The 15,008-nt window shown below is 47.0% G+C and overlaps 1 protein-coding gene across 1 annotated transcript in view; it reads left to right on the forward strand.

Moving 5' to 3' along the window:
- The window catches only part of LOC146025451 (proteinase-activated receptor 1-like), a 95,277-nt gene extending 80,489 nt beyond the window's left edge, over window positions 1-14,788 (forward strand). Inside the window, exon 5 of the mRNA XM_083155520.1 lies at window positions 13,662-14,788. Coding sequence (XP_083011646.1) covers window positions 13,662-14,701 — 1,040 coding nt within the window. The 3' untranslated portion in view covers window positions 14,702-14,788. The remainder of the gene's footprint in view (window positions 1-13,661) is intronic.
- The last annotated feature ends 220 nt before the right edge of the window (window positions 14,789-15,008 follow it).

Consider the following 15,008-nt stretch of genomic DNA (forward strand, 5'->3'; position numbering starts at 1 on the left):
CATAGCACCCACCAAAATTCCACCAGAATCTGTGCTGCAAAATCCAAATATCACTCCTTCCCTTCTGAGTCCTGCCATGCACCCAAATGGTATTTTTTGGTCACATGTGAGGCATTGCCATACTCGGGAGAAATTGGGGCACAGATTTTGTGGTGCTTTTTCTCCTTCATACCTTATGAAAATGAAAAATTGAGCCAGAACTGCATTTTTGTGTAAAAAATTTAATTTTTCATTTTCACTGCCCAGTTTTACCACAATTGGTGAAACCCCTGGGGGTTTGAAATGTACATTATACCCCTAGATGAATTCCCAGAGGGGTGTAGTTTGCAAAATGGGGTCACTTGTGGGGGGCTTCCACTGTATTGGTGCTTCGGGGGTCTTGCTAATGCGACATAGCACCCACCAAAATTCCACCAGAATCTGAGCTGCAAAATCCAAAAATCACTCCTTCCCTTCTGAGTCCTGCCATGCACCCAACTGGTATTTTTTGGTCACATGTGAGGCATTGCCATACTCGGGAGAAATTGGGGCACAGATTTTGGGGTGCTCTGTCTCCTTCATTCCTTGTGAAAATTTTGAGCCAGAACTGCATTTTTGTGTAAAAAATGAAATTTTTCATTTGTACAGCCCAGTTGTATCAAAATTGGTGAAACCCCTGGGGGTTTGAAATGTACACTATACCCCTAGATGAATTCCCTGAGGGGTGTAGTTTGCAAAATGGGGTCACTTGTGGGGGGGTTCCACTGTATTGGTGCTTCGGGGGTCTTGCTAATGCAACATAGCACCCACCAACATTCCACCAGAATCTGAGCTGCAAAATCCAAAAATCACTCCTTCCCTTCTGAGTCCTGCCATGCACCCAAATGGTATTTTTTGGTCACATGTGAGGCATTGCCGTACTCGGGAGAAATTGGGGCACAGATTTTGGGGTGCTTTGTCTCCTTCATTCCTTGTGAAAATGAAAAATTTTGAGCCAGAACTGCATTTTTGTGTAAAAAAAATTAATTTTTCATTTTCACTGCCCAGTTGTACCACAATTGGTGAAACCCCTGGGGGTTTGAAATGTACACTATACCCCTAGATGAATTCCCTGAGGGGTGTAGTTTGCAAAATGGGGTCACTTGTGGGGGGTTCCTAACTTTTAGCATCTTATGGTGCCTAGAAACCTACATGGTGCCTAAAAAAGAATCTCATAAAAAGGAGGCTCCAAAATCAAGTAGGTGCTCCTATTATGAAGCCTGTGGTTTGGTCAACGTGCACACTAGGGCCACATATAGGATATTTATGAAAACAAAAGAATTGGGGGAATCAATTTTTAGTCACAATTCTCTAGTAAAATCTACTGTGTTCCTTAGAAAAATGTATTAAAATTGCAAATCTGCAAAAAAAATGAAATTTTGAAATTTCACCTACACTTTGTTTTAATTCCTGTGAAACACCTAAAGGGTTAACAAACTTCCAAAATGCTGTTTTGAATACTGTGAGGGGTGCAGTTTTTGAAATGGCATCATTTATGGGGGTGTCTCACATACAAGTCCCTCAAAGTCACATCAGAACTGAACTGGTCCCTAAAAAAATCAGTGTTTGAAATTTTCTTGAAAATTTGCTATTCATATTGTAAGCCTCCTAGTGTCCAAAAAAATTAAAAGGAAGTTGAAATAATGATGGAAACATAAAGTAGACATATGGTCTATGTTAGTTATTAACTATTTTGAGTGGTATGATTATTTGTCTCACAAGCAGAAAATTTAACATTTTGCAAATTGCTAAATTTTCCATTTTTTTACGACATTTTGGTATTTTTCACAAAAAAACACAGACTGTATCGACCCAAATTTACCACTAATTTGAAGTACAATGTGTCACGAGAAAACAATCTCAAAATCACTGGGATAAGTAAAAGCAAAAAAAAGTTATCCCCACTTAAGTGATACATGTCAGATTTGAAAAAAAGGGCTCTGTCAGGAAGGCAAAAACATGCTGTGTCAGGAAGGGGTTAAATCATCAGAAGATGTCACTACGCTTCAAAATGATCTTGACAATCTAGAGGAGTGGGCAAAAAAGTGGAAGATGAGGTTCAATGTGAACAAATGCAAGGTCATGCACCTTGGAGACATAACCAGTGTGCTAGTTATAACCTAAGTGGGGATGAATTGGGTAAATCACTACTCGAAAAGGATTTAGGAGTCCAAATAGACAACAAACTGGGGTGTAGTGCTCAATGTAATATAGCAACAAAAAAGGCCAACAAAATTCTCGCATGTATTAAAAGGGGCATAGAAACTAGGGACTCAAAAGTAATTATGCCTCTGTACAAATCATTGGTGAGACCGCACCTCGAATACGCAGTGCAGTTCTGGGCCCCGCACTTTAAAAAGGACATCATAGAATAAGAAAAAAACCAAAGAAGAGCAACAAAGCTTATTAGGGGAAGAGAATTTAAACTATGAGGAAATATTAAACAATTTGGGACTATTTACACTAGAGAAAAGACGTTTAAGGGGGGATATGCTTAACATGCATAAATATATTAGGGGCCAATATAAGGAACTGTCAAACACCCTTTTTCTACTAGAAAGGAATCTAGGACGCGAGGGCACGAGTTTAGATTAGAAGAAAAAAAGATTTTGTTCATCTATAAGAAAAAAATTATTTACAGTCAGAGCAGTCAAACTATGGAACTCTCTTCCTGGAGATGTGGTGTCGGCATACACTATAAATATGTTTAAAATAAGGTTGGATAAACATTTATTGGTTAAAAACATCCATGGGTAACAAAATCTGTCTTTAAAATATCATAACATACTATACAACAAGTGATAAGCTACTATAAACATAGGTTGAACTAGATGGACGCAAGTCTTTATTCAGCCTCACCTACTATGTAACTATGTGAGGGAAGTAGGCTTATGGAAGAGAGGATGTGGGTGTGGTGTGAGAGAAGTAGGGTTATTGAAGAGAGGATGTGGCTGGGGTGTGAGGGAAGTAGGGTTATGGAAGAGAGGATGTGGGTGGGGTTTGAGGGAAGTAGGGTTATGGAAGAGAATGTTAGTGAGGGAGGTAGGGTTATGGAGTAAAGGATGTTGCCGAGTGTGATGGAAGTAAGTTTATGGAAGAGAGGATGTGGGTTTGGGTGTTAGGGAAGTAGGGTTATGGTGTAAAGTATGTTTCTGGGGTGTGATGGAAGTAAGTTTATGGAAGTGAGGATGTGGGTTTGGGTGTTAGGGAAGTAGGGTTATGGAGTAAAGGATGTTGCTGACGTGTGAAGGAAGTAGGGTTATGGATGAGAGGATGTGGGTAGGGTGTGAGGGAAGTAGGGTTATGGAGTAAAGTATGTGTTTGGGGTGTGATGGAAGTAAGTTTATGGAAGAGAGGATGTGGGTGGTGTGTGCGGGAAGTTGGGTTATAGAGTAAAGGATGTTGCCGGGGTGTGAGGGAAGAATAGTTATGGAGTAAAGGATGCGGCTGAGGTGTGATGGAAGTAATGTCAGAGAAGAGAGGATGTGGGTGGGGTGTGAGGGAAGTAGGGTTATGGAAGAGAGGATGTGGGTGGGGTGTGAGGGAAGTAGGGTTATGGACGAGAGGATGTGGGTGGGGTGTGAGGGAAGCATGGTTATGGAGTAAAGAATGTGTCTGGGGTGTAATGGAAATTAAGGTTATGGAAAATAGGATGAGGGTGGGGTTTCATGGAAGTAGGATTATGGAAGAGAATGTTAGTGGGGTGTGCGTGAAGCAGGGTTATGGAGTAAAGGATGTTGCTGGAATGTGAGGGAAGTAGGTTTATAGGAGAGGATGTCAGTGGGGTGTGGGGGAAGTAGGGTTATGGAGTAAAGGATGTTAGTGTGGTGTGAGGGAAGTAGGGTTATGGAGTAAAGGATGTTGCTGGGGTGTGAGGGAAGTAGGGTTATGGAGTAAAGGATGTGGCTGGGGTGTGAGGGAAGTAGGGTTATGGAGTAAAGGATGTTGCCGGGGTGTGAGGGATGTAGGGTTATGGAGTAAAGGATGTGGTTGGGGTGTGAGGGAAGTAGGGTTATGGAGTAAAGTATGTGTTTGGGGTGTGATGGAAGTAAGTTTATGGAAGAGAGGATGTGGGTGGTGTGTGCGGGAAGTTGGGTTATAGAGTAAAGGATGTTGCCGGGGTGTGAGGGAAGCATAGTTATGGAGTAAAGGATGCGGCTGAGGTGTGATGGAAGAAATGTCAGAGAAGAGAGGATGTGGGTGGGGTGTGAGGGAAGTAGGGTTATGGAAGAGAGGATGTGGGTGGGGTGTGAGGGAAGTAGGGTTATGGACGAGAGGATGTGGGTGGGGTGTGAGTGAAGGATGATGGAGAAAAGGGTGTGAGGGAAGTAGGGTTATGGAGTAAAGGATGTTGCTGGGGTGTGAGGGAAGCATGGTTATGGAGTAAAGAATGTGTCTGGGGTGTAATGGAAATTAAGGTTATGGAAAATAGGATAAGGGTGGGATTTAATGGAAGTAGGATTATGGAAGAGAATGTTAGTGGGGTGTGCGTGAAGCAGGGTTATGGAGTAAAGGATGTTGCTGGAATGTGAGGGAAGTAGGTTTATAGGAGAGGATGTCAGTGGGGTGTGAGGGAAGTAGGGTTATGGAGTAAAGGATGTTGCCGGGGTGTGAGGGAAGTAGGGTTATGGAGTAAAGGATGTGGCTGGGGTGTGAGGGAAGTAGGGTTATGGAGTAAAGGATGTTGCCGGGGTGTGAGGGATGTAGGGTTATGGAGTAAAGGATGTGGCTGGGGTGTGAGGGAAGCATGGTTATGGAGTAAAGAATGTGTCTGGGGTGTAATGGAAATTAAGGTTATGGAAAATAGGATGAGGGTGGGGTTTCATGGAAGTAGGATTATGGAAGAGAATGTTAGTGGGGTGTGCGTGAAGCAGGGTTATGGAGTAAAGGATGTTGCTGGAATGTGAGGGAAGTAGGTTTATAGGAGAGGATGTCAGTGGGGTGTGAGGGAAGTAGGGTTATGGAGTAAAGGATGTTGCCGGGGTGTGAGGGAAGTAGGGTTATGGAGTAAAGGATGTGGCTGGGGTGTGAGGGAAGTAGGGTTATGGAGTAAAGGATGTTGACAGGGTGTGAGGGATGTAGGGTTATGGAGTAAAGGATGTGGCTGGGGTGTGAGAAAAGTTGGGTTATGGAGTAAAGCATGTGGTTGGGGTGTGAGGGAAGTAGGGTTATGGAGTAAAGTATGTGTCTGGGTTGTGATGGAAGTAAGTTTATGGAAGAGAGGATGTTAGTGTGGTGTGAGGGAAGTAGAGTTATGGAGTAAAGGATGTTGCCGGGGTGTGAGGGAAGTAGGTTTATAGAAGAGAGGATGTGAGTGGGGTGTGGAGGAATTAGGGTTATGGAAGAGAGGATGTGGCTGGGGTGTGAGGGAAGTAGGCTTATAGAAGAGAGGAAGAGAGGATGTGAGTGGGGTGTGGAGGAAGTAGGGTTATGGAAGAGAGGATGTTAGTGTAGGGTTATGGAGTAAAGGATGTTGCCGGGGTGTGAGGGAAGTAGGGTTATAGAAGAGAGAATGTGAGTGGGGTGTGGAGGAAGTAGGGTTATTGAAGAGAGGATGTGGCTGGGGTGTGAGGGAAGTAGAGTTATGGAGTAAAGAATGTTGCCGGGGTGTGAGGGAACTAGGGTTATAGAAGAGAGGATTTCAGTGGGGTGTGGAGGAAGTAGGGTTATAGAATAGAGGATGTGAGGGAAATAGGTTTATAGAAGAGAGGATGTGAGTGGGGTGTGAGGGAAATAGGTTTATAGAATAGAGGATGTGAGTGGGGTGTGGAGGAAGTAGGGTTATGGAAGAGAGGATGTTAGTGTGGTGTGATGGAAGTAGGTTTATAGAAGAGAGGATGTGAGTGGGGTGTGGAGGAAGTAGGGTTATAGAATAGAGGATGTGGGTGTGGTGTGAGGGAAGAAGGGTTATAGAAGAGAGGATGTGAGTGGGGTGTGAGGGAAATAGGTTTATAGAAGAGAGGATGTGGGTGGGGTGTGAGGGAAGTAGGTTTATAGAATAGAGGATGTGAGTGGGGTGTGGAGGAAGTAGGGTTATAGAAGAGAGGATGTGAGTGGGGTGTGAGGGAAGTAGGTTTATAGAAGAGAGGATGTGAGTGGGGTGTGAGGGAAGTAGGTTTATAGAAGAGAGGATGTGGGTGGTGTGTGAGGGAAGAAGGTTTATAGAAGAGAGGATGTGGGTGGGGTGTGAGGGAAGAAGGTTTATAGAAGAGAGGATGCGAGTGGGGTGTGGAGGAAGTACGGTTATGGAAGAGAGGATGTGGCTGGGGTGTGAGGGAAGTAGAGTTATGGAGTAAAGAATGTTGCCTGGGTGTGAGGGAAGTAGGGTTATGGAAGAGAGGATGTGAGTGGGGTGTGGAGGAAGTAGGGTTATGGAAGAAAGGATGTTAGTGTGGTGTGAGGGAAGTAGGGTTATGGAGTAAAGGATGTTGCCGGGGTGTGAGGGAAGTAGGTTTATAGAAGAGAGGATGTGAGTGGGGTGTGGAGGAAGTAGGGTTATGGAAGAGAGGATGTGGCTGGGGTGTGAGGGAAGTAGAGTTATGGAGTAAAGAATGTTGCCTGGGTGTGAGGGAAGTAGGGTTATAGAAGAGAGGATGTGGGTGGGGTGTGAGGGAAGTAGAATTATGGAGTAAAGAATGTTGCCGGGTGTGAGGGAACTAGGGTTATAGAAGAGAGGATATCAGTGGGGTGTGGAGGAAGTAGGGTTATAGAAGAGAGGATGTAGGTGTGGTGTGAGGGAAGTAGGTTTATAGAAGAGAGGATGTGAGTGGGGTGTGAGGGAAGTAGGTTTATAGAAGAGAGGATGTGAGTGGGGTGTGGAGGAAGTAGGGTTATGGAAGAGAGGATGTTATTGTGGTGTGATGGAAGTAGGGTTATGGAAGAGAGGATGTGAGTGGGGTGTGGAGGAAGTAGGTTTATAGAAGAGAGGATGTGAGTGGGGTGTGGAGGAAGTAGGGTTATGGAAGAGAGGATGTTAGTGTGGTGTGATGGAAGTAGGGTTATGGAAGAGAGGATGTGAGTGGGGTGTGGAGGAAGTAGGTTTATAGAATAGAGGATGTGAGTGGGGTGTGGAGGAAGTAGGGTTATGGAAGAGAGGATGTGAGTGGGGTGTGGAGGAAGTAGGTTTATAGAAGAGAGGATGTGAGTGGGGTGTGGAGGAAGTAGGGTTATGGAAGAGATGATGTGAGTGGGGTGTGAGCGACGGATGATGGAGGAGAAAATGGTCTCATGCTCTAATGGATGGAGGATGGTGATAGAGGAGAGAATGTGGTCAGAGTGTGAAGGATGTAGAAAGAGAAGAGGGCCAGGGTATTAGGGGGATAAAAGGATGGGGCAGGAGTAGGAAGATGGTGGAGAGAGTGGGAGTAAGGATGAAAAAGACGTAAATAGGGTGTGATAAATAAGAGGTTGTGGTAGGTGAGCAGGGTGTTGGGGAAAATGATGGGGCAGGAATAGAAGGAAGAATAGAAACAGGGTGATCTACATGTACATGTCTCATAGCGCATTGTGGCACTTATTCAGGTCGCTTTGCTCGGATGTAAATTCTGGCAGCGTACTGATGTTGTGTGTATACAGAACCATTTCTGCACGCAGGGAGCCTGCGAACTAGGTGAGAAGTCCGGTCGCGGAGTGCTCGCTCCTTGCCTTCCAAGCAGGGGATGGAGAGGGGCATTGCGGTCTGATCAGGGTCATTACCATATGTGCACGCCCTGCATTTCATGGACGTTCCCATGAAAATACAGGGCATGTGAAAGGGTTCTGGGAGTGTCCCCGTCAAACTAACTCCGTTGCCTCTGGCTGGAATCGACGGACGTGTGCAGGGCTAGGCTTCACCTGGGCCCGTCTCGGCTGAAGGGCGAATTAGGTCTGCCCCACTCCGCTACAGGCAGGTCTTATGTATGGACAACACGTCCGCCGAGGCCAGGAGAGAGCAAGGGGACAACTAACTAAAACACCAGAAACGGGGAACTCCCAGAAACCCCAGGGGAGCAACAATGCTCAGCAGATGACACAAAATGAAAATGAATGCACCGGTACCAATAGTGCCAATACAGGGTGTAGGTATAACAATACACTGAGATGTAATAAGCAACTGTAACCAAATAAAGGAATAGACAGGTGGGTAATCCCCAACTTAGCTGAGAAATGTAATGCAGCCGAGAAGTTGGGACACCGCAGCACAGCCTTGCAGGACAACCCAGAACAGGTACACTGGATCACGGGGATGACACTCTAGGTACACGGTACATCAAACAGACTGGACAGACGAGGGTTAACCAGCAGGGACCAGGAACACCACTGAACAGCACTTCAGGATCCAGGGAGCACAACAGACCGGCAGGGACACAGCAAGACTGGGATACAGGCTGGACATAAACTGACTGAAGCTGGAAGCTGGACAGAGTGGACTACACAGTGAAACTGAACAATATAACTGGCGTGAGTGTGCAGAGGGTTTTTATAGTGAGCACAATGTGGTGCTGATTACACATTGCCTATAGGTGAGCACTGCAGGCTAGGAGCCTAATTAAGACACCTGAGTCCTGATAACACAGCACAGAAAGTAAGCTGCAATGGCCCAGGCTGACCACTGGAGGCCACCAGCGAGTAAACACACACACACACAGGCTGGGATAAACCCAGGGAGCAGAATCCAGGGAAAACATAAAACTACACACAGAATATGTGAATCTGCGCATAACACAGATCCGCTGGAGGCGGATCGTAACAGTACCCACCCCCTTGAAGAGGGGTCAAGGGACCCCAATACCAGGTTCTTCACTACATGGAGAATACCAAACCCTGGCATGGGGGTACCAACAAACAAACAGGAACAAGCTGCGACTGCAGCTGGTAACAGTGCCCCCCTCTCAAAGGTGGCCTTCGGACACAAAAAGACCAGACAAAATTTTTTTTTTTTTTTTACAAGCAGGGTCAAGGCAACTGTCAGCACCTCTTTTTATACCTCTTCTTTTTCCCCTGTGCCTGCTTGGAGACACCAGGAAAGGAAGAGATCTCTGGTTCAAAATACTCTTCAAAAAATATAGGTCGAGCAACCAGATGATTCTTCCCTTTCCCCCCAAAATGCCTAGGCACATTCGGAATCTCCTCAGTTTCAGAATCTGAGAAAAGACCATAGATTGGTTCCATTCTCATAGGAAATGAAACCTTAGGAGAGTTCCTGCAGGGAGAAGATAGTTGAGCACATCCAGCGGTAATAGCTATGGGCTGGGCCCTTTGTATTGACTCTCCTAAACATGATGGAGTCTCTGCAGACAAGATGGTCGGCCCAGAGGCATCTGAACCACTTTTATTGGGACCAAATTTTTTCACTACAGCATCACTGAATGCTGGGAGATTCTTAAGAATGGGATCCTCAGATTCAAAAAATTTGCATGCCCATTCGAAAGGTTCACCTCTGAAGCAGTAAATTAAATAGAGCACCACATTATCTGAAGTGATACCTAAAAATGGTCTGGACTCCAAAATAGTGACAAAATGGTTAGTGAGCGCAACAAATTGGGTTAGGTCCCCATCAAAAACTATAGATGTAGAGATATCATTCAAAGAATCAACAGTAACTTCATTATCAGCTAACTGACTGGACTGTATAGCTGGAATTATGGCCCTTGAGGCTGAGACTTTAGGGACCCCCTTAGAGGTTATGACCTTAGTGACCTCTTCCAAGTCTGATGGTCTTTCTGGTTGGGCAGCACTATGATGAGTCTCTGGTTGGGCAGCACTGTGACGAATTCTGAGTGTGCAGCACTATAGTGAAACTCTGGCTGGGCAGCACCAAAAAGACCAACAGATGGTCCCTCCATGTTACCGACATGGCTGGAACTCTGCTCTGAGACAGGACAATCAGAATCCCTCTTAGGGACTGGATGGACAGAGTCCCCATCTGGGGCGACACCGGCCTGAACCCCTTCTGGGGCGACACCGGCTTGAACCCTTTTTGGGCGACACCAACTTGAACCCCTTCTGGGGCAACACCGGCCTTTGGGCCCCACTCGGGGCTGCGGCCTCGACACAGGCCTGAACCCCCTCTGGGGCGACACCGGCCTGAACCCCTTCTGGGGCGACACCAACTTGAACCCCCTCTGGGGCTGCGCACTTCGGGACCCCACTCGGGGCTGCGCACTTCGGGACCCCACTCGGGCCCCCGGCATCAGACTGGCTCAGCGGGCCCCCGGCATCAGACTGGCGCGGCGGGCCCCCGGCATCAGACTGGCTCGGCGGGCCCCCGGCATCAGACTGGCTCAGCGGGCCCCCGGCATCAGACTGGCTCGGCGGGCCCCCGGCATCAGACCGGCTCGGTGGGCCCCCGGCATCTGAGTCAATCACCTGGGCTTTCCCCTTAAGGGTTTGCAACTGACTTAATGTTAGCAGAAATCCCATCATGCGGGGAGCACCTCCTCTGCTGATTCTTAAACCCAAAATGAGGTCTCCCAGCATTTGGACCAACGGTATTAATCAGAGTGCTTTTACTGGGAGACTCAGAGCGCTCCTCTGCCACAGTGAAGACAGGCATAGATCTGACAATTTGCCTAGACTTGGCCAGAGGAAACATCCTATCGCCTGTGACAAGGCAAAACTGTGACAAGTCAAAAAACTGCTGGACTGAGAGGGCAGAACTCAGCTCCAGAGTTTATCTTTTTTGGGCCAGTTATAATGTAAGGGTTCTGGGAGTGTCCCCGCCAATCTAACTCTGTTGCCTCTGGCTGGAATCGACGAACGTGTGCAAGGCTAGGCTTCACCTGGGCCCGTCTCAGCTGAAGGGCGAATTAGGTCCACCCCACTCCGCTACAGGCAGGTCTTATGTATGGACAACACGTCCGCCGAGGCCAGGAGAGAGCAAGGGGACAACTAACTAAAACACCAGAAACGGGGAACTCCCAGAAACCCCAGGGGAGCAACAATGCTCAGCAGATGACACAAAATGAAAATGAATGCACCGGTACCAATAGTGCCAATACAGGGTGTAGGTGTAACAATACACTGAGATGTAATAAGCAACTGTAACCAAATAAAGGAATAGACAGGTGGGTAATCCCCAACTTAGCTGAGAGATGTTATGCAGCCGAGAAGTTGGGACACCGCAGCACAGCCTTGCAGGACAACCCAGAACAGGTACACTGGATCACGGGGATGACACTCTGGGTACACGGTACATCAAACAGACTGGACAGATGAGGGTTAACCAGCAGGGACCAGAACCACTGAACAGCACTTCAGGATCCAGGGAGCACAACAGACAGTCAGGGACACAGCAAGACTGGGATACAGGCTGGACATAAACTGACTGAAGCTGGACAGAGTGGACTACACAGTGAACTGAACAATATAACTGGCACCGGAGTGAGTGTGCAGAGGGTTTTTATAGTGAGCACAATGTGGTGCTGATTACACATTGCCTATAGGTGAGCACTGCAGGCTAGGAGCCTAATTAAGACACCTGAGTCCTGATAACACAGCACAGAAAGTAAGCTGCAATGGCCCAGGCTGACCACTGGAGGCCACCAGCGAGTAAACTTACACACACAGGCTGGGATAAACCCAGGGAGCAGAATCCAGAGAAAACATAAAACTACACACAGAATATTTGAATCTGCGCATAACACAGATCCACTGGAGGCGGATCGTAACAGCGTGCGTATGGAAATGCGGTCGTGACGTGCATGTGGGGGGGCTGACAGCTGACAACCGGATGTCAGGTGCCCTCCCATATCCCTGCTGTTCTGCGCTCATATTTACGTGTGGTATAGATCACTCGTACATGAGCGAGCGCTTTCCACATCATTCGATGGTCGGCGACCATCGAATGATGGCAGAGTTTCCCACAGGCGAATGGATGTCCACATAAAACATCTGTACGCATGCCGAGCGCCCTGTATTCATTGTGTAAATGGGTGACATGGGCGATCCATCCGCTAGGCGGGGTTTGGTAGATTTGATTCAGCCCGAGCACCTGTCCGAGCGAAGCAATCTGAATAAGGACCCGTATGTGTTTGCATGTCCTGTGTATATAGTCATAGTGCAGCATCAGATTACTGAAATGTATTGTGGCCGACGGATTTGTATGGATTAGCTGGACATAAAATAATAAAGAGCACATATAAACTGCACACGGACAGCACTTTCCAGTTGTGACTACTGTTTATACTTTTATATTCTATGTGCATTCAGCTGTTTGTACCACCTGTGCCCCATAGCACTTCAAATATTCTTCTAGAAGTTCTTGTCACATATTTTGCTGGATACTGGAGGTGAGGAGAATTATGTAGTAAAGGGGTGTGGTATAGCACACCGACAGTCGGGATTCCAACAGTCATTAGCCCGACGTCGGAATCCCGACTGCCTGGACTCAGACAGCGGTGGGAGCGCAACAAGGACCCTTGGGGGCACAGTGGCTCGCTGCGCTCGCCACCTATTCTATTCTCCATCTATGGGGGTCGTGAACCCCCATGATGGAGAATAGCTGGTGGATGTCGGGATCCCGAGTGTTGGGGTTTTAACAGTTGAGATTCCGACGACGGTGTAATCACTGTCGGAATCCCGACTGTCTGTCAGTCATTTGGCACCCGTAGTAAAGAATGAGGATGAAGGAGGAGAGTATGTGACCCAAGGGAGAGCTGATGGAAGAGGGGATGAGGCTGGAGTGTAAGAGGAGGTGGGTGATTGAAAAGACAATGTGGCCAAATGAGAGGGAAGGGGGGTGACAAAATATAGAATGTGGCTGGAATGTGAAGGAAGGAGAAAGGTGATTGAGGAGACTAAGGGCTGAAGTGTGAAAAAAAGAGGAGGGTGATGGAAGAGTGGATGTGACCATGGTGTTAGGGATGGAGGATGTATGAGGTAATGAGGATGGTGGAGAGAATGTGAGGTATTCTAATGATAATTGTGGTGGAGAGGATGTGACATAATAAGAATATGTAGCTGGGGTGTGTTGGAAGGAGGATGATGGAGCAGAGGACGTGGCCAGAGTGTGAGCAAAGGAGGATGAAGGAGAGGGATGTGGCCAAGGTACCAGGTAATGAGGAAGGAGGAAAGGACATGACCAAGGCGTGAGCGAAGTAGGATGAAGAAGGAGAGGATGTGGCCAAGGTACCAGGTAATGAGTAAGGAGGAGAGGATGAGGCCAAGGCATGAGCGAAAGAGGATGAAGAAGGAGAGGACGAGGCCAAGGTGTGAGTGAAGTAGGATGAAGAAGGAGAGGATGTGGCCAAGGTACCAGGTAATGAGGAAGGAGGAACGAACATGACCAAGGTGTAAGGGAAGGATGATGATGGAGAGGACATGGCTGGGGTATGAGAGAAAAAGGTTGATGGAGGATATGGCCAGGCTGTGAGCAATGGAGTATGAAGAAGAGGATGTGGCCAGAGTGTGAGGTAATGAGGATGATGATGGAGGACATAGCTGTGGTGTGAGGCAAGGAGGTTGATGAAGTAGAACTTATGGCTGGCATATGATGGAAGAAGAAGGGTGGGCTAGTGTGAGGAAGGAACATTTTTAATAGGGATGAAGCTATTGGACTTATTGCCATGCATATTTTACATAAACAGTATCTGCTATGGAGATACTTCATATCTACATTAATACTACAGTAAAACCAATTTTCTTTGTTCTTATTTCATGTTAAGGGGATAATGGCCAGAACGTATCAAGTCATGATTCCAATCATGAAGTAAAACAATATGTAATTGCAGAAGAAGCCAAAATCATTCTTACTGGCCAATTGCTGACTGTATTTGTACCAACCATGTCCACCGTGGTGCTCATCGTGGCCCTGCCTCTCAATGTTCTGGCCATCATCATGTTCTGGAAGATGAAGGTCAAGAAGCCAGCGGTGGTCTACATGCTGAACCTGGCAGTAGCTGATGTGCTCTTTGTTGCCCTGCTGCCCTTCGCCATCACTTACCGATTCTCCGGGAATAACTGGGTGATTGGAGATGGGATGTGTCGCTTCTACATCGCAGCGTTTTACTGCAACATGTACTGCTCCATCCTACTCATGACCAGCATCAGTGTGGACAAGTTCCTGGCCGTGGTCTATCCATTGCAGTCTCTCTCCTGGCGTACCATGAGCCGGGCATGGCTGGTCTGTTTCTGCATCTGGGTAATATCCATAGCCGGCACTGTACCACTGCTCATAAAAGAACAAACGCAGAACATTGCCACATTGGGTATCACGACTTGTTACGATGTGCTGGACCGTAATGATCTGCAGAGCTTTTATATTTACTATTTCTTCACTATTATCTCTGTTTTCTTCTTCTTTCCATTAATCATCACCGTTGTCTGCTATATTGGAATCATTCGTAACCTGAGCTCCTCCAAACTAGGAAACACACATAAGAAATCTCGGGCTTTATTTCTGACGGTCACTGTGCTCTGTGTGTTTGTCCTCTGCTTTGGGCCAACAAATGTCATCTTCCTAATTCATTATCTTCATTTCCATAAGAAATCTAATCCGACTCTGTACGCGACCTACATCCTGTCTGTGTGTATTAGCAGCATCAGTTGTTGCCTTGATCCTCTTATCTATTACTTTGCTTCCTCCCAGTGTCAGAGATATGTGTACAGCCTGCTGTCCTGTAACAAAGGTGGGGAAAGACCGCTACAGAAACATTGGAGGGATACTCACCCAAAACAACCTGCTGAGCGGGCTCTACTGGCATAACTGCATAATGATAATGGTGGCTTATAGCTTCTGCATGTAACAATACCAGTGCGCCCAATAGAAGCCTGGTGGTCCCTTTCCTTGTACCCCGCTCTTGCTATATAATAAATGCTTGAAAAATGAAGGAGCCTCCAACTTCTGATCTCTACAAGGCAAGGATGGTAGAGGTGGGTGTCAAAAGGGAGTACCCCGAAACTGATGTGGTATCTGTCTGTCAGCACAAGGGTATTATGTATTCCTGCCTGTGATCTAGGTGGACCAGTGGGGGACACGGGAATCTGGAACCTCTGCGATTCGATAGAACAAG

This window comes from Crinia signifera, chromosome 1 (assembly GCF_055691185.1).
Source record: "Crinia signifera chromosome 1, ASM5569118v1, whole genome shotgun sequence".
NCBI lineage: Eukaryota > Metazoa > Chordata > Amphibia > Anura > Myobatrachidae > Crinia > Crinia signifera.